This window comes from Lytechinus variegatus, chromosome 16 (assembly GCF_018143015.1).
Source record: "Lytechinus variegatus isolate NC3 chromosome 16, Lvar_3.0, whole genome shotgun sequence".
Classification (NCBI taxonomy): domain Eukaryota; kingdom Metazoa; phylum Echinodermata; class Echinoidea; order Temnopleuroida; family Toxopneustidae; genus Lytechinus; species Lytechinus variegatus.
The window spans coordinates 27,036,951-27,063,103 of NC_054755.1; the positions used below are offsets into that span (position 1 = coordinate 27,036,951).

The 26,153-nt window shown below is 35.8% G+C and overlaps 1 protein-coding gene across 2 annotated transcripts; it reads left to right on the forward strand.

Annotated features, from left to right (window-relative positions):
- The first annotated feature begins 128 nt into the window (after positions 1–128).
- On the forward strand, positions 129–25,825 carry LOC121429636 (cyclic AMP receptor-like protein A). 2 transcript variants are annotated; one of them, XM_041626776.1, is made up of 12 exons: positions 129–204; positions 6,428–6,480; positions 7,147–7,258; positions 11,354–11,414; positions 11,644–11,731; positions 14,505–14,594; positions 15,741–15,779; positions 18,130–18,208; positions 19,451–19,581; positions 20,207–20,354; positions 22,302–22,483; positions 25,386–25,475. In XM_041626776.1, exons 1-11 carry the CDS (start codon positions 142–144, stop codon positions 22,452–22,454), a joined length of 1,017 nt encoding a protein of 338 aa, XP_041482710.1. In that variant the 5' UTR covers positions 129–141; the 3' UTR covers positions 22,455–22,483; positions 25,386–25,475. The 2 variants fall into 2 exon arrangements, with proteins under 2 accessions (XP_041482710.1, XP_041482709.1); XM_041626775.1 differs by lacking the exon at positions 22,302–22,483 and having other exon boundaries at positions 25,386–25,825.
- The last annotated feature ends 328 nt before the right edge of the window (positions 25,826–26,153 follow it).

Genomic DNA, 26,153 nt, shown 5'->3' on the forward strand with positions numbered 1-26,153 from the left:
ATCAGATTTTGAGTGCGGTGGAAAAATGAGTCAGACATTATTTTCGGAGTTTGTTTCATGAATTTTTCCATTCAAGTCGAGCTGAAAATCGAGGGAGTGGATCTATAACTAAGTTATTTGCTTGTGATATTTTCAACAAAGATGGCAGATCCTACAAGCGCACCCCTTGAATGCCCGTTGTTTAATGGTGACGTTACAAAATGTGTGAGTAAAATAAATTGCCTCCGCAGACAGACGCAGTCTTAACATTTGATTTGGCCAGAGCCGAGGTCCCCCGTGCATTGGCCGGGGCTTTGGGGGTCCGTTTGGTGTATATCTAAATAAATAAATATAATAAAAAACGTTTTGTATTTTTGAAAGAAAAAGATGTGGAAGCAAAATGAGCATGCAAATTAAACAAGAGGCTAGGAGTAGAGATAAGATGGAGGTAATGTGTATTGTAATGTAATGTTGATTGAATGAGATGGAAAAAAAGAAAATGAATGGGAATGGCATGATAATTGATGATGACGAGTCCGATTCCAACCTCCAAGAAGTCAACTGAAAGCAAATCTAAGAACAACAAGGTATATTGCTAATCAGAACTACACTGCATCATGGGATCGAAAATGGGGCAAGCTAGCTGCTATATAGTAGCTATGTGCGAATACGGGGCATCGCGAGCGCTGGTTTTGGTGGCACGGTTTTCGCGCGGGTTTTGCTGCGAGTGGCATCGCCTCTCTGTCTGGGCGGCTCATTGAAAATGGGGTTTAATGCGCATGCGCACATAGTAGGTGCAATCTCGTGCCTTTTAACAGACAGCTGAAGATGTGCTCTTTCTGTACATATAAGTTTCAATGTGGATACTCGCCTGTAAAGTGTGGATATCGGAGCTTGAAAGTTCATCAAATTTTTGGACGCGTAAATGTTCGAAATTTTTTTATGGTAAGTAAAACAAGAATCCGATTAGGTATACAATTTGACTGGAAATATATTTGAATTATCAAAAAATCCAAACTTACGCGATTCTGACGTTGCGCAGTCCAGATATAAGAGATGCCAGCTACCCTTGTCACAGCCGGTCTCTCGGCAGTCGAGCTGCCCGATGCGCCTGCGGTTGGCAGGGCGATGCTACCCTTGTCACAGCCGGTCTCTCGGCAGTCGAGCTGCCCGATGCGCCTGCGGTTGGCAGGGTGATGGGAGCGGTCGATAGTGAGTCATTCATGCTGGATTGAACTAGATCGTAAATTGCTTACTTGATGATTATGTTGTGCCTTTTTGGGGAAATCTCTGTCATTATACCGTAGATAATTATTCTGATATTGATTTTAATACATACATTTGTCACAGAAAGATTTTATCATCCCAAGGTTATGTGACTCAAGTCAAGAGTCTAGGTGGTTGATTATCGTTTCATTTGGAAACTGGATTTGCTTTTGACAGTGGAATATCAATGTTGACTTTTCTAAAATTAAATTCATGGGTGGAAATCCCAGGGGGACACGTCCCCCTACCCAAAATAATAGGGGGACATGTAACAATAAATTTTTTTTTCTTTCTTTTTTTCTTTTTTGGTCAAACTTTTTGGGGTTAAAATGACCTTACAACAGTTTGGGGATAAACTTTTTTTTTTTAACTTGTCAGAGTTGCCAGCATCCATAGGCGGCGAAAGCTGGGGGAAGTGTACCCCCCCCCCCGCCCTTAATTTGAGGTGGGGGACGATCCCCCCCACCTCAATTTTTTTTTTTTGATAACCTTTTTTTTCTTTTCTTTTTTTTTTGCTTGTCAAATTTAGTTTTCTGCATCCCCCTATAATTTTTGGTTGATAACCTTTGGTGTATTTTTTTTATTATCAAAATAATTTGGTGGTCCCCCTAAAATTGTTGGCTTTCGCCGCCGATGCCAGCGTCCCCCTACCTTTGGGGCCAATTTCCGCCCATGATTAAAATGCAAAAAATTTGTTGTTTAATTTTTCACTCTCAGAGGAAATATTTCACTTCCACATGGCTCTATTGTCTATTTTTTTTTCTATGTTATTCATTTTTTTTCTATTTTATTATAATTATTATTTTTTTTTTTCAAGAAGGGGGGGTGTGTTCATAAGTTGAAATGGGGATGGGATTTGTATAAGTTTTTGTGTCACTTTTGTTCTCTTGTTTTGAGTGTTGGAGCTTTGATGCCTGTTTTTGTTGCTGTTCAGAGCTTTATTTATGTGCAGTGATTTCACGCTAGAATATGAACTTATTTTTCATTAAAAAAGGAGTGCTCGAACATGGCCTTTGTTGTAATCATACATATCTAAGAATATTAAAGCTTAATTTTTATGTTTCCTTCTTGATACTTGAATTACATGCAATGCTACATCTTTACACCCTCAGACTCTGCTGCTCATCCTTCCTAAAAAAAATTGTAATCGAATGCCCACGGTCTCCAAAATGAAAGCTTCATTATCCATCTATAAACAAATTGTTGAAACAATGAAATACATAAAGAATTCGTGAAACAATCAAATACATCAGAAAAGCACACTTGTATTTTTATACCATACAAAGTACATGTACAAAAGGAATGATATTTTTCATTTGTAAAAAAAGACCCCATACATACATGTACACAATACTAAAGTTGAAAAAGAGCTAATTGTAATTTATATCAGAAAAACAAAGAAATACATTAGAAATTACAAAAACAATACTTTAAACAAATTCATTTAGGAAATTATCTACATGATGCTGTTTTGATGCCAACTAAATTATATACAAATTATCTCTCATTATCACCTTCATTTGGCAAAAAAAAAGAGGCGAGTAATTGTAATTTGCATAATTAATTAGAATTAATTAAAAGAAATTATTTTACACATAATAAGAAGAAAAATTACCAAGTGAAATGATTACACATCAATTGAGTTTTCTTTCACCTTTCCATTGATACCTAAATTACTTCAAAGGGCTCAAAAACAAAGAAGTTAGAGCCCGTTGAAGACTTGGGTTCAAAATGGTCACAAAAATCGGTTATGCACTCCATTGACTTTACATTAAGACAATGACCACAAATTTGGATAAATATGCGCGACTTAAACTGGAATAACTTTATAATTTCTTGATGAAAATTTGAGTTCTTGGTATCATTTGAAAGGTCTTTTTAAGGGCTTTCAATTCATTGAGATTTGAGGATTTTCATTTTTTTTGTCACATACCTATATATAGACAGCTGGCAGTCGTCTGTTTCGAGGAGTTTTTTAACATTTTTTTTAAATTTCTCCTCGTACACAGACGGCTCGCTATCGTGCAGCCACCATTAGGGGACTTGCAATGCAAAATCCCCCCGTCGGGGCTTTTCAATTTTTGTCTTTAATGAATAAAAATTTCGAAAATTATAGTGACCAGAGTGCAAATTTATATTCCCTCTTGGCATCAATTGCCAAAAAACGGAGAAAAATGAAGTTAAAAGGAACAAAAACAGTGACTTACCTCGGCTGTCGCGCAAATTCACTTCCCCGTTTTATCCGATCTTAAGTACATAAACATATGGCCATTGAGTCCCCTGTACAGATCGTGCTAGAACTTCGGTCTCTGTATTGTATTTGGTGAGTGAAGCCAACGAAGTTCAGCTGAACAACCGACAAAACTGAGACCGAAGCTTTTGGTCTAGCTGCTATACAGATGACTGCTTGTTTACATTTGCGCCAGTTGCCGTTGCGAGTAACATAATTTATCCTTGTTTTCACAATTTCAGGAATTTTCATCATGCCAGGTGGCAGATGGTGACCATTGTGCTTTTTTTGGCTGTGTCTCTGCCCCTTTTTAATCATGCTTTGCAGTGCAGCGACCTCTGTTGATATTTGCCAGTTCGCGATAAACCTTGTATTAGCCTAAAAGATTGAACTTGAAGTTACATGTACTTGTAAAATTACATGTTAGAAGTAGAAGTTAGAAGGTACATGTAGGGAGAAGTTAGAAGCTTTATTCTTCTTTTGATTTCTTGGGATTAACTTTTTGTAAATTGTAGTCTATTTTAGATATGAACATTATAATGAAATGAAACCATACTTTTAAACATTGTTACTTTAGATTAAAGGGGAATCTAACCTTGGAACTTGGTATTCAATAGACTGGAAATTTTGAAGTCTCTATTTTGTTGGGTGCTGGGGGCCGTTTCATAAAGCTTTTCGTAAGTTTAGAGCGACTTTAAGAATGACTGGTTAACCTTTCTTATGCTCTAAACCATCGCCAATGAACATTTTGGTATATACCATTTACCACAAGAAATGATCACCAGTCGTGAACTTTAATAAAGTCACTCTTAACTGAAGAACAGCTTTATGAAACACCCACCTGGACTTTGTCTTGGTTCACTATTTCTCCTCCATAGACCGAAGACATTGTTTCCACTCTGTCATGTCTGCAGCCAGTGCAGGAACCTATTATGTAACCCCAAAAATCATTCTTGATTTTGACTGTTAATACAATTTTTTCATCAATATGCATGTATATTAAAAATAATAAGAATCTTGTCTAATTAACACCACCTCAGTGCAATATTGTGACAAACTAATGGGATGTTGCAAGAAACTTGCGATCAATTGCAAGTCAATTTTTGGTCTCTAAATCAATCATATGTCTTGCAGTTAAAGGAAACCAAAACCCAAGACGAGAAGCAATCTTATTGGAAAGAGTGAAATGAGAGGAACAATTTAAAAAAAGTTTCATCAAAATCGGTTATGAAATAAGCAAGTTATGGGAGTTTGAAAACTCTTGTTGTACTTTCTATGGGGATCCTCAAATTGGCAAACGTGCTTCAAAATGGCTGATTTTGTGGACAACTCTCCATTTGTTTTGTACACAAATTTTTAGATTTTCCTCATTATCTTTCAAATTGCATCTTGCCTCCTTCTGAGCACAACATATGTCATGGGGACATATAATTCACACCACATATTGTCAAGGTCAGGAGGAGATAATGTGAAATATGTAAAATAATGGGGAAAATCTGAAAATTTGTGTACAAAACAAATGGAGAGTTGTCCACAAAATCAGCCATTTTGAAGCACGTTTGCCAATTTGAGGATCCCCATAGAAAGTACAACAAGACTTTTTAAACATCCATAACTTGCTTATTTCAAAACCGATTTTTATGAAACTTTTTTTTCAATTGTTCCTCTCATTTTACTCTTTCCAATATTGATTGATTGTCTTCTTGGGTTTTGGTTTCCTTTAATTGCAAATAAGTGATTGATTGCTAATTTGCTCCTTGAAACAGGAAGTTTAATCTGATTTGCTACAGCTAACGTTGATCTATTAGTTGTAAAATTGCAACAGAATATTTGCAATTGATTGAAAATATTTTCTTGCAACACCCCCAAGAATCATAAAATAAGAATTCCTATTTTTAGGGGAATAATACAACCTACATGTATAGGAATAGGGTCCTCAGCCCCTCACACTTTGTGTGAGATAGCTACATGTAGTCATCTTTGTAGGAGGAGAAACCAGAAAGTATAAAAATGTTTAAATATTTCTCCAAACAGACAGATTTCAGCTGTTCAAGTAACAAAATTACGGTAATGTGTGCAAGGAGAAAGAAAATGGAGAGAAATTGGACAAGGGATTTACATTTTAAAGAAAACTACTTGTAGATCTACATTGTATGTTCATTTCAGAGTGGCAGCAAGGACATCTCTCTCATAATGTTATAATATAATGTAGGCCCTATTAGGAATTCATGTTTTTCTCCTTTTCCCTTTTGTATGAAGCATATTGAGACATATCCTCATGAAAGAATTTACAGTCTTGAGTGTAATTTTTGGAGAAAAAAAAATGATAATTAAAAATTTATCCCTTCTTTACATCACTTCACAAGTCACATGAGGAGGAAGGAGTAGGGGGAGAGAAGAAAATAAAGGGGAGAAAGAGAGAAAAGGGGGGGGAGGAGTGAAAAAGAAAGAGGAGAATAGAATATAGGAGGAAACAGTAGATGGTGATTTTATGGGAATTAGATTATGATCAACCCCAGAATTGTAAAAAGAAAAAAATGTGAAAATAACTATGATTCTGTAAAATGTTCCAGTAAAGTCAGTGTCTTTTGATTGATGCATAGTCACATTGCCTCTTGAACTCACTGCAAGCTCCAAGGAGGTTTCCAAATTGTTATGCAGAAATATTTTGGGGAAAAATACAAAATTTGGGTCACTTAGAGTATACTGTGTATTGTTTGTAGTTCAAGACTAACTGAAGAAAAGTAAAATAAAGTTCTGATATATTGTCAGCTGTTATTAAAAGTACTTGTAATCACTCCATTAGTTAGTTGCATGTTTGAAAAGAGTGCAGACAAATGGATTTCCAGAACCTTGATAAATGGAATTTAAAACCCGAATTACACAGCTTCTTGTGTTAACCTTTTTCACAAAATAAATTAGTACTTCCACATTTCTTTTTTTTTTACCCAGAATACTATTTATGGGATCCGAAAGGCTCTAGCTGCCCTCTCTTTAATCGGATGGTAAGTTTATGACATCAACATGTACAGATGGACATGTTTAAAGTGGATTAATTCTTAAAGACACTTAGGGGAAGTAGTCTACCCTAGTATCATGTTGATAAATGCAGAAAATTAAGAGAAACATATGAAAGAAGGTTTGAGTTCTTTGTGAAATTTTTATTTGAATGCAAATTTTGATTTGTATGTGATGCCACATACAGGCAGCTGTGCCATCTTTCATAATGAATTTTCGAAATTCCCTTTTTATAGTGTTTTCATAAAAGCATATACATTCATGGAATGTGTCTGATGGTGTATTGAATGCATTGATAAATTTTTCGAGAAAATTATATTTCATACATGTAGATTTTCCTAAACATGTATTTAGAGATATTTATCCATGTATGTATGTGACATGTTAAAAAGGAAAGAAAAAAATAGAGGGAATGAAATGAATGCAACTTTTGTATATTATTTTGTTATTTTTGGGAGTTGATTGGTACTGTATGAGTGATTCTGTTGCATACATGTACGTACATGTAGTAGTGGCCAAATGTGGAGAATTCACAGCTTCTTAGAATAATGGTGCCTGCCTAGTTATTGTCTCTGAACATGAATATAAATGTATGCTTGGATTAAGGAAGAAAGGGTTAATATTTGTATTTTTTCCCTTTTATACATCTTCAGTGTTTTCATGATAACAGTGATCTGGATCTTTAAGAAGTATGAACTCTTTGTACAAAGACTGATCCTGTGGCTCACAGTAGCAGCATTCTTTGGAAGTATATCAAAGTTTTTGGTACGTGATATCTCACTTTTTTTTAATGTGATATATATAATTATAAAGTCACTTATTCCCTCTATTTAAAACTTCAGTTGATCATAATGATATTGTTGTAGGATTCTTGTTTCAAGCTTCAGAGGAAGTTTCGTTCAGTCATAGAATTGGCAAAACTTATTATGTGAGACAACATTTATGTTTCTTGTGTGTCTCCTTATTAAAGTTATTTCAGATCAAATTTACATCAGTCTGCCATTTTTAAAGTAGACACCCGAAGAATCCAAAGTATTTTATAATGCCTTTTTGTGGTCATCATTGTAAAGGGGAAGTATTACTAATCAGATATATAACTTCACTTTTCAAAATAGTGATTAGAGTTTGCAGAAATCAGCTCTCAAAAATGATTTATTTTCATGCCATATTTCTGCCTTCCATCGGTCCTCTTGCGAGCTCCAGCTGAGTGACGTCATCACACAATGAGCGTGAGCAGCTGAGCTGACAACAGCCCATTGAAGACGATCTTTCCAATCAGCGTTTTTTGCTCTTAGAATTGTTTATTCCTCACAAGATTGGTCTTGTTATATAGATAAAAGTTTGAATTTACTGAACAGTGAAATAAAGTGCACATTAACGTATTTTGGTAACCGATATTTAGCTTAGAAAAAATGATTTTTTTTCAAGAAATATATTTGAATAAACAAAGCATATTTTCACTTAGAAATCACACTTGCGACAAATTAATATTATAATCAATATAAAGCATAGACATTCTTCGTCACGACTGAAAAAAAATTATGAAATTTCATTACGTAACAAAGTCAGGAACCACAAAATAACACGGCAATATCCATTTCGAAATGATTGAAATTGCAGTTGAATTGCCGAAACATGATTAGCCCACAGCGGCGAGCGGACTTTGTTTTATATATCTTAAAAGCCCACCGAAACGAAGGGAATGATCTGTGGCCAAACGTGTTGGCCATCATTTTGTCGTGTGCGAGGACCCTGGTTCAAAACTCGGATTAGTTTGAGGGTTTTTTTTATTCCTTCTCGTCCCCAGCTTTTTTTCTCTTTTTTTTTCTTGTGAAATCCTATTCAGACCTGTATTTATCAAATCTTACTTAATTGCTGCTTTTGATTTTCAAGTTCTTGATTAGATTCTACTCTTATCTGGGATGGGAGGGGTACAGGATGAGTTAAAAGTCAAGTCCACATCAACTAAAAATTATTTGAATAGAGTAATTTCCCTTGCTGTTTTTACTCAAAACAGTCACAAAACAATGATATGCAAATTAGTGTTGTCACTCACATCACATTCGTTTCTAATTTTTTTGTGGCATTTTGTTTTTTAATTCTTTGCAGATTTGAGTATAGGAATTTCTTCATCCGAACACAATAGGTTACATTTACGGAACTGTAACTCTAAATGTTATTTGGAGGAATTAAAATCCCTCCGAAAATTTTTCAGAAAATAATTAGAAAATTAAATATCTAATCTACATGTCATGTAAATATATCAAACAACAAAATACAAAAGAACTTAGTGCATGTGACATAATCGGTTAGTGTAATTTGCACATCGACACAGATGAGCATATCATTGTTTTATAAATTAGGCAAAATTTCTCAATGTTAGAATAGTAATTATATAAATTTGAATCAAAGTTTTTATGAAATTTCCTGCAATATCTTATTTTTCTTTAAATTCAAATGAATTTTTGATTGTGTGGACTTCTCCTTTACTCTTAATGTAGGGAATGCATAGCAATATTTATCCAGAATCAAAATTGTCTTAGAATATGCAAATCTGTAATTGGGCACATGTTCACTTTTCTTTCATCCAGGCCACTTCCTCACACCCACCAGGCTTACAGTCTTAGAACAAAAAAAATGATGAACCATCACACAACAGCACACAACATTCAGTGCTTCACAATAAATATTTCACTTCTGTTCATACATGTACATGCAATAAATATTGTGGAAAACAAATAAAAGGCGTACCCATATTCAAATACCGTTTAAAAGGACAAATATATTATACCTTTCGAGAAAAATCAGCACGTTAGATATCTGATAACAAAACACAATTATGGGGCACTGCAAGAAACTTATGTTCTATTGCAAATCAAGCGTAAGTCTTAAATTCAAATTCAAGCGTAATAAGGTCGAGTTGCAATAGCAGTTCAACTACACATGTTTGTCTTTAATCAAAGGACTTACCCTTGATTTGGGACGTGTGATTGATTAGAAAATTTCTTGCAAAATGCCCTAATAACATTAAAATTGTTTTTTCGTTTTAAGTTGTGTGTTCTTATTTTCGACAAGCTGTATTCCTGTCCAAGTCAATTTTTTTAGTTCTCTCCAAAACTGTGCTCAAAATTGTTTCCAAGATCGATAAAGATAAATTTTCTGTTGCATCATTATCAGTCCAAAACTTGCACCGTAGCTCCTGGAAAGAGTGAAGAAAAAAATGGCTATATCCAAATCAGTAAGAGGACATGATGGAATCTCCCAGATTGAAGTAGCGAGCAGAGACCAGAAGTCACCAGAGTCAGCAAGTGTGCAGATCTGTGTGTAGAAGAGAGAAAAAAATAAAGAAATAATTTAAATAATCAAATCCAAGTATGAATTTCATTATCTTGATGATTGATGACGTGCGGTGGCATGTAATTCCCGGTCAACAACAAATAATAGTAGGTTTAGACACCTGAAAAAGTCCACTCAGAACACTGGTGCTCTACCTCAACGCTCAAGTGATGTTTGTGTAGGCCCCACTCTACTTACCGCTTTTTAATAGCGGTAGTGAATCACTTGAGGTACGGTACTCTGTGTCATTACAAAGAGTGCATTTATCTTCATTGTTTTATGTTGAAGGCATTACGCATTCATATGTAGAAGCACTCTAATCAGAAAGAAACACCAGACTCTAGTTTTGGCCAGGAATCAGCATGATCAGGGTAACCACTGCTGAAAATTTGTCTTGCTTCATGACATCGGCATTATGGTGATATAATTCTGTGTATCTGGATGTATACGATACAGGGCCCTCCTGAGCATAAACGCATTGGGTACTAGACCTGTGTATAATAAAAACTTAAACATTTGGCCTTATCGTGAAAACATTCGGCCTTATCGTGAAATTTGGTGTTTGTGCGTTCGTTGTGTACAAAGTCAATGGGAGTGGATCACCGCCGTTGACGAAATAAACGGCAGTGAATGGACTGGTGACAAAAACTACGATAATGCCAAACATTCCTCTGAAACAGCATATTTTCAGCCATGGTCCATGCCAGTGCTCCTAAATAATTTAATCGCCTGAGTCCTGACCGGTTTATTTACTAGAAATCTGACTGAAGTCTTTGACTTTGTGAAGAAAAATCTGCTGGAATTGTGCAAAAACATTATTTCTAAAATAAAGACTTTTTAATTTTAATAGTAGTCATGCCAAAATGCATGATTCTAAAATTATATCAGATCTGTATCTGTCATCTGACCTGAATGCATCGTCAGAACAAGTACAGACTACAGTTTCCAAACATGCTTACCTTGACTTTTGACTGGATCAAACAGCGTAACCTGCATCGGCAGCGAGTGAATGGGACCGTACAGCTTGGAGTTTTTCAATATTCAGAGCAACACAACGAAGACTGTCGAGTGGACAAAATCGGTCTTTCCAGTTCACAATTCAATAAAAAATGGACAAAGTAACACAGTTCTGGTTCTCTTATAGTCTGAAGATGTCGAAATCGGATATCACAACACATGAAGAAAACGGTAAATTCGAAGAAAAATAGAGACCAGGAAGGTGTATCAGTGTATTATGCACAGAGAGATAGTGTGAAGTCGATCATGTGACGTCATTATTCTCGACTGTTTTCGATCGCGTGAATGTCTGCCTGGGGGCGGCTGGGGGGCTGAGAAGGGTCTCTATTAATTTCATTTCTTGCATTTCCACGACATCTGTAAGACTTTTTAGTGACATATTTGTGTATAAAAAGACAAGACCTTTCCATTCATATATAATTTGTCTATAATCATCACTTTCGTGAATTTTCTTTGTGTGTATACTTTAACTATATTTTTCTTGTTTCTTATCATTTCTCTCTGTAGGAAAGCCCAAGAGAAGACAGTGCTGTCTGTAATTTTGAAGGGTGGTGGACACAATTTTGGGGTAAGATATTTTTTTCATACAGTTGCCGAGTCCAAGTTGTCATTTTATCAATATAAAAAATCCATGACATCCTAATACCATGAAAATTGTCATAAAATGGTATCATATGATTTTCATGTCATTTTCTTTGTCAGTGGGGAAATTAGTGCTCGGCAGGTAAATGAGACTGTCAGGTCAAGATTACAGAATATTTCAAATTTAATTTGTTTTTTCTTATTTCATTTCTCAGACTGGGTGACATTGATGTGGGTCAGCTGTATAACCTTTAACCTTTACTTGATTACAATATGGATGATCAACACAGAGAGAAGAGAAATGTGAGTAGCAGTACCTAAAATTTATTCATTTTGCATATATTATTTATTTGATGTCCTGGTGGTCTGATTATGAAACAGAAAAATGTTATTATCTCTGATGGTTTCTTTACAAATTTTTGTGATTTATTGGTAAAGATTTTTTTATGGAAGGAGTTGTTTAAAAGGTGTTTATAATGCTCATATTTCCCCCAATTACTACTTTGATTAAATGCAAGCTTTAGACACTTTTGTTTAATTAAAGGAAACAACTTGTATTTTCTTTGTTTCTAATAAAGACATGACTATTATGATATATTTTGTTCTTCTTTTTGTTACTTTCATTTACTTCTGATGTTACTTTCCCATGCTAACCCAAAACAATTTGCTATAGGCCTGTATTTTTTTTCCTTTATGATTGACATTAGCATTATTAGTTCAAATATATGTTTAATGTTGTTCCTCTCCCTTTGTCATGGTTCAATTACAATAAGCAAATAAAATTAACATTCTTGTGAAATCAGTAGTGAGACAAAGTCATAAATTTTGCAAAGATATTTGACTCATTGTATCATCAAGCATAGCCACTAATGGGTTCATTCATTAAACTGCACAGTGTAAACCCTTATCCCTAGTCATTGTATGTATGTCAAGAGTTATGTTTGATTATTTAAAAAAAAATGTGAATTTATCGAGTGTTGTTTTGTTGCTAAAATATTTGGGGATAAATTAAAACCTCTGACTTTTGGCAGAGCATGTAGAATGCATTTAGCCCCTTGGATTGGATAAAGAATTGTTGTTACTTTGAAGCCCCCCCCCCCTGCTTTGGATGTCATAACACTTTTGTTGTATTTCAAAACTATATGTGTTTTCTCTCTACCGATATAAACTACACGTGCATGTATGCTGATAATGATAATAGAAAATTTCTACCCTGCCTTTCATGGATAGATATAAAACACTTTAACATTGAACGCACTAACAGTAACTTTAAACAATTGAATGAAATATATTTCCAGACTCTTTAGTTTTGAAAGCAATCCCTGTTTTGAAACTAAAATAGACTTTTTTTACCACTTTTTTAACATGCATTAAAGTACTTGTAATATCATGGTATGAGTTTTGAGTATCGACACGTACAATGTAAAAATTTTGTCTTTTATTGATGGTTATTACATTTCCTTCTTCCTGTTCTAAATCCTGTTATTATTATGCTCCTTTCTACATCTGTACCCCACAATGTAGTCTGTATTGCAGACAAATAGTGTAGTGAATTGTAGTTGTAATTGTAGTTAATGTGCGGAATGTGGAAGATTCAGGAAAATAGTCATGAAAGAAAGAATAGAGGATGATAAGATAGTAGATAATGAGAGCAGAGGAGAATGAGGAAAAGGGGAAGGAGGAGAAGGGGCAAAAAGAGGGAGCAGCAGTGGAGGAGGAGGAGGAGGAGAAGGAGAAAGAGGAGAAGAAGAAGAAGAAGAAGGAGGAGGAGGAGGAGAAGGAGAAGAAGAAGGAGGAGGAGGAAGATGAGGGGGTGGGGGAAGAGGACCCTCCATACATGTACAATGTAGATTCTTGTTTTGCAACATCCCAGAGCTGAATAATAAAATGAATCAAAGAGTTGGAAAAGAAGAAGAAGAAACAAAAAGAGGAAGGATGAAAAAACAAAATAAACAGGAAAGTGGAGTGACAAGAAGGAAGGAGGAGCCGTGGTGTATTGGTTCTGACTCTAGTCTTATAAACAGAGGGTCGTGTGTTCAAATCCCACTGCGGTCTGGCATCCTTTGGCAAGGCGTTAATCCACACTTTGCCACTCTCGACCTAGGTGATTACCGGGTAGGATGTGAAAGTCATTGTAGCTTGTCCAGTACTGTGTGCGCCTCGCCAGCAACTGACTGGAATACTCCCCGGGGAGTGGAGGATGTGCATTCATTGTGCGCGGGAATGAATGATTGAATCCGATGACCGGGGTAATAAAATATCTGGAAAGTGCTTAGACATGTTGTTCTGATGCATTAAAGGAAACCAAAACCCAAGAAGAGAAGCAATCTTATTGGAAAGTGTAAAATGAGAGGAACAATTTAAAACAAGTTTCATAAAAATTGGTTATGAAGTAAGTAATTTATGTAAGTTTGAAAAGTATTGTTGTACTTTCTATAGGGATCCTTAAATTGGCAAACGTGCTTCAAAATGGCCGATTTTGTGAACAACTCTCTATATATGTTTTGTGCACAAATTTTCAGATTTTCCGATTTATTTTACATATTTCACATGATCCCCTCCTGACCTTGACACATGTGATGTGAATTATATTTTCCCATGACATATGTTGTGCTCAGAATGAGGCAAGATTCAATTTGAAAGATAATGAGGAAAATCTGAAAATGTGTGCACAAAACAAATGGAGAGTTGTCCACAAAATCAGCCATTTTGAAGCACGTTTGCCAATTTAAGGATCCCCATAGTAAGAACAAGAAGAGATTTCCAAACTTCCATAACTCGCTTATTCTATAATCGATTTTAATCAAACAAGTTTTAGATTGCTCCTCTCATTTTATTCTTTCTGATAAGATAAATTTTCTCCTTGTACATGTATTTTGGTTTCCTTTAAGTGCTATACAAAAGGAAGAGAAAAAGTATGAAAAAGAGGAAGAAGGAAGTGTAATAAGGAATATTGAGACAAAATACAGGAAGTGATACGGGGATACGAACAAACCATAAACAGGGTGTATTTATATTCTCTACTTATGTCCATTTATCAAAAAATTGATACATTTATTTTCTGTACCATATTCAGAATATACCATCTCGTGACCTGGGGGTTTTCATTTCTCATGGCTTGTCTACCATTGATTGGTAATCATTATGGACCAGCTGGGGCATGGTGGTAAGTCACAAATTATGTCATATATAACTGCTCTCTTTCTCTTTCTTTCTTTCTTTCTTTCTTTCCTTCTTTCCTTCTTTCCTTCCTTCCTTCCTTCCTTCCTTCCTCCCTTCTTTCTTTCTATCTTTTTCTTCCTCTCTCCATCTTACTTTTGACCCCCCTCTCTCTATCTTCCACCCACCCTTTCTCTCACTTTGTTCTCTAATGATTAATTACACATCACGTTATTCACAAAATAAGATCCTCAAATTCTAAACTTCTACAAGTTCTGGTTTCAAAGAAATCATGGGGGAATAGGCCGTTGCTCGTGTAGGGCCTACCCACTTGTTCACTGCTACCACCCTGCCTGTGGGGAATCTACAGGTAGGATTATGGTATGCCAATGTGGTACAGAGCACACACTTTGATAAATCATTAAAATATGACTTTTGTGACCAAAATTACTAATTTCCATACAGTTGCAATTTATTTTTCATTAGTAACTTGGGAATAATTTTTGTATATACAAAAGTGCTCAAAAACTTTAATTTAGGGCATATTTTTGTGTACGCCTTCTATTGGTGGAAAGTAATATGGCAAGAAAATTTTCATTTTTTTGATCTCTATTTCTAATTAAGAAAAATATGATTTAAAGAATCAAATTTAAATAAGAGCCAAGTTGTATGAATAATAGGTGTAATGGAAACTGTCAGTGTAAAAAAATCAAGTGTTTGCCCCAAAGAAAAAGAGAAAATAAGCCAAACATTGCCACCCTTATTTTGCCACACATGGAGATATAACTGAGAACAAGGTTATATCATAACCTTGTTCATTGAATGAGTGGGCCTACCCTGTGAAATTCTCTTCCACAGGGTTTGAAAAGCCAGAAATCAGTGACTACCTTCAGAGGAAACCTCAAGAACTACCTGAATAATTATGTATACTGGTGCTTTTTGACAGACAACCATCTATCCTTGTACCTGTAATGTAAATAATGATTATAGATAGTTATAAATATTATTATTATCTGTTTTATTATTTTTTTTATGTAATTTGCTCAGAAGCGCCTAGATCGTCTTGTCATTAAAGATGGGAAGTGCACATACAAATTCTTCTTGTTATTATAATTATTATTCCTTCTGAACATTTTTTATTTTTCCCTTCCAGTTGGATACCGGCAGAGTACCCAGTATGGCGTTTCTTCATGTGAGTTTCCCTGATTCTTATACATGCAAAGCTTGTAGAAGTGGTACATGTACATGTATATTGTAACCTTGTCTCCTAGACAAACTACAGTAGATGCATTTATTAGGGTTGTTCACAACCGATTTCTGAAATTTAACAATGACAGACTCAAAGGAGTATTGCAAGAAAAGATTTGCAATCAATTTCAAATTTCTGTTGTTGGAACTACAACTGATATATCAATGGTAAATATGCCAAAACTAATTTTATTACTACTTGTTTGAAGAATCAGAGCAGTTTATGATCTGTGATTGATTGCAAGTTTCCTTGCAACCTCCTTTAAGATTCGAGAACTAATAAATGATGGCTTACAATATACCCATAATTCGGGTGATTCACATTATGGTGCACCATTTATCGGTTGCATTGAACAGGTCAAATATCTAACTCTGGGCAGACATCCTCGCAGGCGGCTCACAGTGCTAGTGTACTGTAATGTGACAGTGATGCTTCAAAAATAAAAACCATATGGTGAGAATTCACCAAAAACGGTCTAAATTTCACAAGGAAATATGCGGGCAAATTTCTCTCCCACCTTCCTCGACCCTAAAACAGCGTACAGCACTGGCCAAGACAGCTCGACCGGATACTGTACGCTGTTTTAGGGTCGAGGAAGGTTCTTCCTTCCATTTCTCTGTCTCCTTTTCTCTCTTTTTCTTCATCTCTCCATCTTACTTTTGATCCCCATCTCTCTATCTTTGACCCACCCTTTCTCTCACTCTTATAATCATTAATTACACATTAAGATCCTCAAATTCTAAACTTCTACAAGTTCTGGTTTCAAAGAAATCATGGGGGGAATAGGCCTTTGCCCATGTAGGGCCTACCCTGTAAAATTCTCTCCCACCTTCCTCGACCCTAAAACAGCGTTCAGCATTGGCCGGGACAGCTCGACCGGATACTGTACGCTGTTTTAGGGTCGAGGAAGGTTCTTTCTTTCTTCCTTCCTTCCTTCTTTCCTTCCTTCCGGTCGAGCTGTCTTGGCCAGTGCTGAATAATTGCATGCATGTATGCACGCAACAGATGTCGACATTCCCATGAGGCATTGCAAATTTCAGCCTTTCCGCTGCAACCGATAAATGGCGCACCATATCGTGAATCCATCAAATTGTTTACACAATTCTACATTAACATGTGAATGGATTACCTGTTTATAGATTATGTAGCCATATGATTGTTCTTGGATAGTTTTAGTTTGATACAGTTTTTGTCTCACCTGCATAGCAGAGTGAGACTATAGGCGCCACTTTTCCGACGGCGACGGCGGCGTCAACATCAAATCTTAACCTAAGGTTAAGTTTTTGAAATGACATCATAACTTAGAAAGTATATGGACCTAGTTCATGAAACTTGGCCATAAGGTTAATCAAGTATTACTGAACATCCTATTAGATTTTCATGTCACATGACCAAGGTCAAAGGTCATTTAGGGTCAATGAACTTTGGCTGATTGGGGGTATCTATTGAATTACAATCAAAACTTTAAAAGTTTTTGGATCTGATTCATGAAACTTGGACATAATAGTAATCAAGTATCACTGAACATCCTGTGCAAGTTTCAGGTCACATGATCAAGGTCAAAGGTCATTTAGGGTCAATAAACTTTGGCCGAATTGGGGGTATTTGTTGAATTACCATCATAACTTTGAAAGTATGTTGGTCTAGTTCATAAAACTTGGACATAAGAGTAATCAAGTATCACTGAACATCCTGTGCGCATTTTAGGTCACATGACCAAGGTCAAAGGTCAATGAACTTTGGCCATAATGGGGGTATCTGTTGAATTACCATCATAACTTTGCAAGTTTATTGATCTGACTTTTGAAACTTGGACATAAGAGTAATCAAGTATCACTGAATATCCTGTGCAAGTTTCAGGTCACATGATCAAGGTCAAATGTCATGTGAGGTCAATGAATTTTGGCCACATTGGGGGTATTTGTTGAATTACGATCCTGTCTCTGTAAATGTATGGTCTAGTTCATAAAACGTGGAAATAAGAGTAACCAAGTATCACTGAACATCTTGTGCGAGTTATAGTAGTTTTCAAAGTCAGCACTGCTGCTATGTTGAATCACGTGATGCAGGTGAGACGCCCAGAGGCATTCCACTTGTTTTTATATTTTTTTCGTTATTTATTCACTTGTTGGTTATTTATTATTGTTTATTTACTTTTTGTTTATTATGTTCGACCCATTAACATGTTTTAGAATCACAGTTAGGCTTGATGAAAAGGTAAAACTATCAAGGAAGCATTAAAAGTTTGGATAAAACACTCATTATGATATCTTTATTTTGTCTCCGCTTCCAGCTGGTATGGGCCACTCTTTTTGCTGATAATTCTGATGTTTGCTGTCTATGCATATATTACATACAAGCTGAGAAAAAGGGTAAGTACATTTAATAAAAAAGAAACTGCTTTTAAATGCATGGCAGAATCATCCTGCGTATATTCACACATTTTCCACCTTCAATTTGCCATGATACTTCTGTCAGATATTTCTACATGTATATTATAAATTCAGTGCCCCAATATCACAAGAGTACATATATTTTAATTGATCTATTTTCAGGTTTTTTTATATGTGATATGGAGATATTGTGCGCCATTTGTTTTAATTTGTTATTATCTCTCCACAGAACACATTACGTCAAACTTCCCTTTGAAAAAAGACCGCAGTTCAGATCGCTAACTGCGGTGTTGTACCCCATTTTCCATTTGGATCTCCTAAAAATCATTTCCAAGCCCTTATCAACCGCGCTTGGCCAAGTAATCCAGGGGTAATCCCCACTGTCTCAATTTCATCCCCACAGGCCAGTATATGAGCGTTGAGCGAAGGACGAAAAGATAAACAACAGCTGCGCTATTACGTAAGACTTCTCTGCCTGTAGTAGGACCTTCGGAATGAAATTATTGTATTCCATATTTAATCACGTTTTCAAAGGCATATTGTATTCATTAACCCAATGTTAGTCCATTTTCAATTTCGAACGAAGAAAATCGACCTCGGAATAAGGAAAGTAAGCAAATGAAAATGACGGCATGCTTACAGGGACTGCACTCAGCGCTGCGCATGCATCCCATCGTGTGTGGCCCCCTGCTGTGACTGTATATGCCGGGCTGTTGTTTTATCTTCGGACCAACGTCAAGAAACAGGTGTTTTGATACTTAAATTGCTTTCTTGAGGCAGTTACGGCTGGAGAAGAGAATTGATGAGAAGGGGAACTGGGGTATAGTGTTCTCAAATGGAAGTTTTTCGTCATGCATTAATATTCAAACTTGCCTATTGCCAGGACCATTTGTACTCTTTAAATATTTATTTTGTTGCATTAATTGCATGTTATACTTCCCATTTTTAAATAATGATTTTTCTTGTACCGTTCTATGTATTTTATCTCTAAACACTTTGTTGTGTATATTGGGTCTTTACTGATTACCCCTTTTCAAAATGAATTAATAAACAAGGTTTGCATTTTTAATGTATTGTTCAAAATTATCTACAGTACTTGCTTTCTAATCAGCTTCATCCTTTCTAAACCACTAAAAGGTATTTTTGCAATTGCCTTGTATTTTATAAATTATTACTGTAATTATAATCCACATATTTTCATTTCCCATTCTGTTGCCATAGATACGAAGTTGGCAGGGGACTTATGAACCTGAAATAGAGCGAAATAGACAGCTAATACGAGAGGAGATCAAGCCGCTCAGAGCGTACCCGTTTATTTATCTTGTGCTTTCTATATTTCCGCTAATAAACAGGTAATGGCCAAGTTTAATTATTTAGATGATGGTAAGATTACATGCCAAATGTCAAATACATACTTATTTTAAGTTATAAGTATGGTATCACTAAATACTGGTGTGTATTTCTACACAGGTGTGTTGTCTCACAGGTGTGTTGTCTCACAACCTAGAGGTTGGTAATTCAAACACCGGCCGCATCAGACCAGCAGACGTCAAAAATAGGAGTTGTACTACCCTGTTTGTGGCATTCAGCAATACAAGGGATAGAGCTTCATCAATCTGGCACTGCACAGTGGCTGCCGGGGCCATGATTAATTGGGCAAAACTAATTTTTTGAGGATTTCTTTTTCTGTTTCGAACAATAAAATATGGATTTTTTTTATTTTTTTAAGGCAAATACATAAAAAATAATGAATTTGACCTTTTAAACAAAATGATTGAAATAGAAACACACAAATTCATTAATGGCATGATGATGATATTCATTTTAGAACATATATATTCATTGCTGTTTGAACACAATTCTGTGAGACACAATCCACGAATGTACTTGTAGAAAGTTACTGCTCCCCTTCAAAATCACTTTAAATCATATTTCTTTCATCTTTTCTTAATTTCACCTTTTTTTTCACCTATGTAGGATTCAGAACGCCGTGAATCCTGATAATGCCGTCTTCGTGTTATATCTCTTCCACGCTTTGTCTGCTCCGCTGGTTGGTCTGATTAATGCTATCGTTTATGGCCTCGATCCAGAGACGCGAAGTCGTTTAACATGGACGCAAATAAAGGTAAATGTAAATTATGCATTGATTTTTTTTTATTCCTGATTTTTTTGGGGGGTATCATTGAATTTATAAATGTTTAGATTATCCGACAGAAGTGAGGACACCCCTCGTGGATATGTTAAATTTAATATGAAGCATGGATTTTCATATAATTGGTGTTCCACAAGGATCTTTTATTTGCCCTATATATTCATTAGGTGTGAAGAAAGTAAAAGTTATTCATTCATTTCATCACATTATGATGTACACACATTTCATATACCCTCTATAATTTTTTTAAGGAAACAGTTTGCAATTCTCTTTCATGAGTAAAAGTAGTCTTGACTCAAGTTTTAAAGCATTTATCCAGACTTGTTCTCTTGGATTTACTGCAGGCCTATCAATACATGTACATAAACAATTCACTTTTTTCATATGTGGAGCATTGGTGTACTTAATTATATTCACAGTGCATTGTAATATCATTGATATATAACCAGCTTTGAAATATTTCATTTAATGAACGCCATTATACTGATACATTATACATCCAATATTGCTCCATACACATCTTAACATCTTCAAATATGGTTCATTAATATTATATATGCATGCAAAATAATTTATTTTCAAGAGCTATTATATGTTCAAAGCTGAAAATAGACTGATGCTAATCATATCTGTATTTGCAGAAATCACCATACTGATAGTCCGGTTGGAAATTTTGAAGAAATTTGTCTTACATTCAAAACATTTTGAAGAAATTTGTCTTACATTCAAAACATTTAGGAGTATTTTCAATCTCAAACTTTGCAATTTTTTCCCAGTTGCATCTCTCTCTCTCCCACTGTGAATCTCTCTTTTATCTGTGTAACTGACTGCTTTCATATTGTTAGTAGCTCTACATACAGTAGTAGTTGGAACACATAATTGCATCCGATGTGTTAGTTTTTCCTAATAATTGTTTGTTTAGTGTGTGTTTGAAATACACTACACAAGAGGTGCACCTACATGTAGCTCATAGATATGTTAAATGTATTTCATGTTCTGGGAATTTCATTGACAGAAATCCTTTTTCAAATTATTATGATGTCCTTTTACAATATCTTATTTGCGTGTTCAACTCTCACCAACTTTGCATCTATCAAATTTACTTCAAAGTCTTTTATTAGTAATTCACTGCTAATTACTGAGGATTGATCAAGTATCCAATTGTCTGTTTTTGTTTCGATGCATTCAACATATACATGTATTTGATTTGATATGGGTTTTAATTGGTTCTTATTAAGTGATCGTCAGAGTACTGTTGACAGCCTTCACAGTCGTACAATTGAAGAAGCTTTATCCTTCATGATCGATTGTGAAAGAAAATTTGAGAGACTGAAAAGAAATAACAGCCGTGCTGTATCGAAAACAAAACAATTCGGCAGCCACTCTTTTTCTTCTCCAGGTTGGGAAGGGTGCAACATGTTTAAAGGGGAAGTTCACCCTGAAAAAAAAAGTTTGTTGTAGAAATACCAGTAGATTCAGTAATGGGATGGATCTAGACTTTGTATTCATTGAAGACAATGATACATGTTTTGAGCAGCATAATACAAGTATTTACATTATTTCATGCACCTCTTTTAATGATCAAAAGTATTATTGACATGTGCATAACATGTACAAAATGATCTCAAAATTTATAATTAGTATCCCTTTGCATATTATTGTGTAACATTTTAATTTGAAAGATATGACAATAATAAGTATTGTTTGTTTTATAGCATTATTGCATTTTGTTCCTTAAAACTTAATTTTCTTTGAGGGGTGCAGTGAACCATTGATTTATGATCTCCTGGATCTCTATTGTAATGTACATGTAGGTCTGCTTGGCTCTATTATTCACAATTGCATTGAATTGCATATGTTATTCCAAAAAGAAGAGAAAAGAAATGTTAGATTTGATCTTGCCACGTACCACCTTTACAGGGCGCTCTTCAAAAACGTACAGCTCACCAACCAATCCGGGAGTACCCCTTGGTCTCCGCCCCCGAGACGCCCGATTTGGAAGACGTCTCGGTCCTGGCGATGAGACCGACGCCGGTCAAACGAAACCATTACCAGCATTTAGCCATGGCGTAGGGCCACAACCAGTAACATCTGAATATTATGTTAGTCCCGTACTCATGTTTTTGTGTTGCTTCTGCCTGACTGCCTGCTAATGGATCACATGTAGTCCCATGCATGCACTCTTATGTTATGATTTATCTTTGGTTTGCATTTTCATATTTTTATTTTAAATTTGATCATAATTCATTGCATATAGACTCATGCAAATTTGTTAATTTTGACTACTTACATACCTAAATATACTATAGATATTAAAGTTAAAACTTTCATCAGACAGCAAGTATCACACATTAGGTGTAATATTCTCCGGCATTAAGTCATCTTGTTTCATCCCCCCCCCACCCGAATCTTTTTTTCATGCCATCACAGCCTCTCCTCATATTCATTGCAAACAATGTATGGAGATCTCATGCTGAGTCTTGTACATACATGTAATATGGTTCCTTGCCTATAAATTTGCATGCTTCACAAGTCTTTGAACTTGGCATAACGGTTTATTTTCAATTGGTCCAATGCCAATTCGTCCAGTTACCAACTCGTCTACCATCATTTGGTCTATTATAATTTTGTCCACTATCCACATGGTCTAATATCCATTTCGTCCACTCACTATTTTGTCTAATAACCAGTTGGTCCAATAGCCATTTAGTCCATATACCATTTGGTCTAATTGGACTAAGTGTATTTGGGCGAAATGGATGAAAATAAAATGGATATACATGTAAGACCGACTATAGTTTTGAGAGAAAATGGTCATAGGCGAACTGGTGATTAGACGAAGTGTCGGTTGGACCAAATGTTTGTTAGATGAAATATTGTTGGATGGAAATGGCATTCGATTAGTACGCCATGTGGTGAGTGGACGAGTTGGCAGTAGACAAATTGGCAATTTACCAGCATACATGCATACATGTATTACTTAATCATTATGTCGGAATATTGACAGGATGACTTTGGTCAATAAGTATTTTCATAATTGACAATATTTTGTCATATGGTGTTACCACGATATATCAATATAATAGACCATTATTAAATATTCAATATTTTTTTCAATACCGCATAATTGCACGAGAGTAGATTGTCCTTTGTCTTATGCTGTGTTTCATTTCTTTTCCTTTTCCAATTTTTTTTTATAATAATTAAATATACAACTTGAAGACACTTTTGGTGTATCAATGCAACCTACCTGTGAATAAGTCCACTTTGTATTCAGTAGTGAAACAGATACTTTTATTTTCCTTTTTCTTTCCCCCATATCTAAATAACATTACAGAATTTCAAATTTTCTCACAGGAAGTTGAAAACATTTTGTAACATTGGTTGATTCCATAATTTTTTGTTTTGAGTTTTGAACATTGTATGCTTATTATTTTACATTTGTGTTAGATGTAAATGAATGGTTGTTATTTCCACCCCCTTTGCCTTTTTACCTTGCCTTTAAAATGTATATTTTGTGAAAATATTTGTTCCTGCACAATTTGATTTTGATAGAATCATCCATGTACTGTACTGTAGCCTATGCTATTTATATAATGTCTTTTGACAAGAATCACAATTTAGTTTTGGGCTTCATCTCATTTTACATAGTATCTGTTCTTTACATGTAAATTTAGATCTGTGTATTAATTCATTGATACTAAACAAAAATGCTATTTTATAGTAAATTTACCCCTATGAATAGAAGACTTTGTATAGATTTGTAGACATACATGTATTGCTTTAAGTAGTCATTCAGACGTTCACAGTCAAATATAATTGAGTGTTGATAAGTACATGTATCTTTGAAATAAAAGCCATTGTTTGCATCATGACCATCACTAGTGCATTTGTGTTGCATCATACATTTTAGAAAACTATTAAAAGTGGCATGGAGTGGATGATGGTCACTGGATTTCTTTCACATTTTTTTGATAGGCTTATGTTACTGGGAAACTATTGGGACTATGGGCTCACTTCAAATTGACAACAGTGCAGGAAAAAAAAGGTCCAACTCCCGCAAATCATACTTCTTTGCATCTATCAAATTTACTTCAAAGTAAAAAAATGGAAACAATCACATTGGCGGCCTATCTCACTCCACATGTAATGATAATTTATTTTAAAGTTTTCATTTCACCGTAAAACCGGATCAGGAAAGTAGTGGAAGTGACCTCCTGGACTTTTAATTCTCATTGCCCTTGGGATTAATCCTGTCCAGGTACATCCAGAATGGATGTTGATGGGAAGCTCTCTTTCCAAAAGCTAGGGATTGGGAGTCAGGATGCCCTCTATGTTAGCTTTTGGAAAGAGAGCTTCTATACATCGTCATCCAGGCTTGACTAGATGCTGCCAAACAACAGATTTATGAATTAAATATTGAATTAATGGGGACTTCACAATCAGCAAGAGCAATATCCATACACATAATATCTGTAGTGAAAAAAATTGTCAAATGCAGGAAGCAAAAAAAATTGCACACACATATCGAAGGAAAAGCTTCATTGTCTTAATTCTTTCCACATCATGGCTTTTGGCAGCATTCAGGGAAGTTTCCTTCAAAAGAATTCACAACATTTTTTTTTGCAATTGGCTTTTCAAATTGACTAGTACTTAAGGCATTTCTGGTAAGAAGTAAGGAAGCAGGATTGTTATTATTCTAGGAATATATGTATACCTCTGATAGTTTGATGTGGTGGAATTAATTATTTGATCAATTTAACAGATTTCATTTTATCTTGTCACTATCTGTCCTGTTGTCAATCATTGATATCTTGATATGATTTAGTTATACCCTCTTTCGGTTTCTTTATTTCTTTTGCTTACTCCCCCCTTTTTTTCTCTCTCTCTCTTCTTACCCTCTTATTTTTCCTCTATAACCCCCTCTCTTTCCTGGTCTCCCTCTCCCACCCTTTCCTCTGTTTATTCTTTTCTCTATCACTCTCCCATTCTCCTCTCTCCCAGCTTGCACTCAAATCAAGACGAGCCGAGAAAGCCGTCATCAAGGAGTACACCATTCACTCAGACATTCCGGCCCCGGATGCCCCACCCACAGAGATCCCCGACCTAGCCAGCCCCGATGATAATCTCACAGACAGACCCTTTGACCAGCCCTCGGTGCAAGGGGACAAGAAGAGCACTGCTGAAGAAGGGGATGTGATAGCAGGAGAAGGAGGCGCCAGTGGGGTTAATGATGGGGAGGCGACCATTGAAATTGTGTGAATTAGATAACGTCAAAAAAAATTTCGCATGCCAAGGAGTTCCAAATTTGAAGGTTCCAGACCTAGCCAACCTCGGCCCTGATGATAATCTCACAGACAGACCCTTTGACCAGCCCTCGATGGAAGGGGATAAGAAGAGTGCTGGTGAAGGAGAAAGGGGGTTTGACAGAGAGGGAGGAGCCAGTGGGGTAACAAGGGGGAGGGGATCATTGAGACTGGTACATGTAAAGGTACATGTACTGAGAAAGTTCCAAATGGCAATGTTCCAGATGATGCCAACCTCTGCCCTGATGATAAACTCAGTCAAAGATTGATCCTTTGACCAGTGGTGAGGGGAATGGGACAAGAAGATCGCTGCTGGAGGAGGAGGCGGTTTGACAGAGGGGGGGGGAGGAGCCAGTGGAGAGGGGGGGGGGGGGTAACGAGGGAGAGGGGATCATTGACATGGGTATAAGTTAGAATGCATCAAGAAAGGTACAAATTTCAGACGGTGCTGGATTTGATTGCTGCT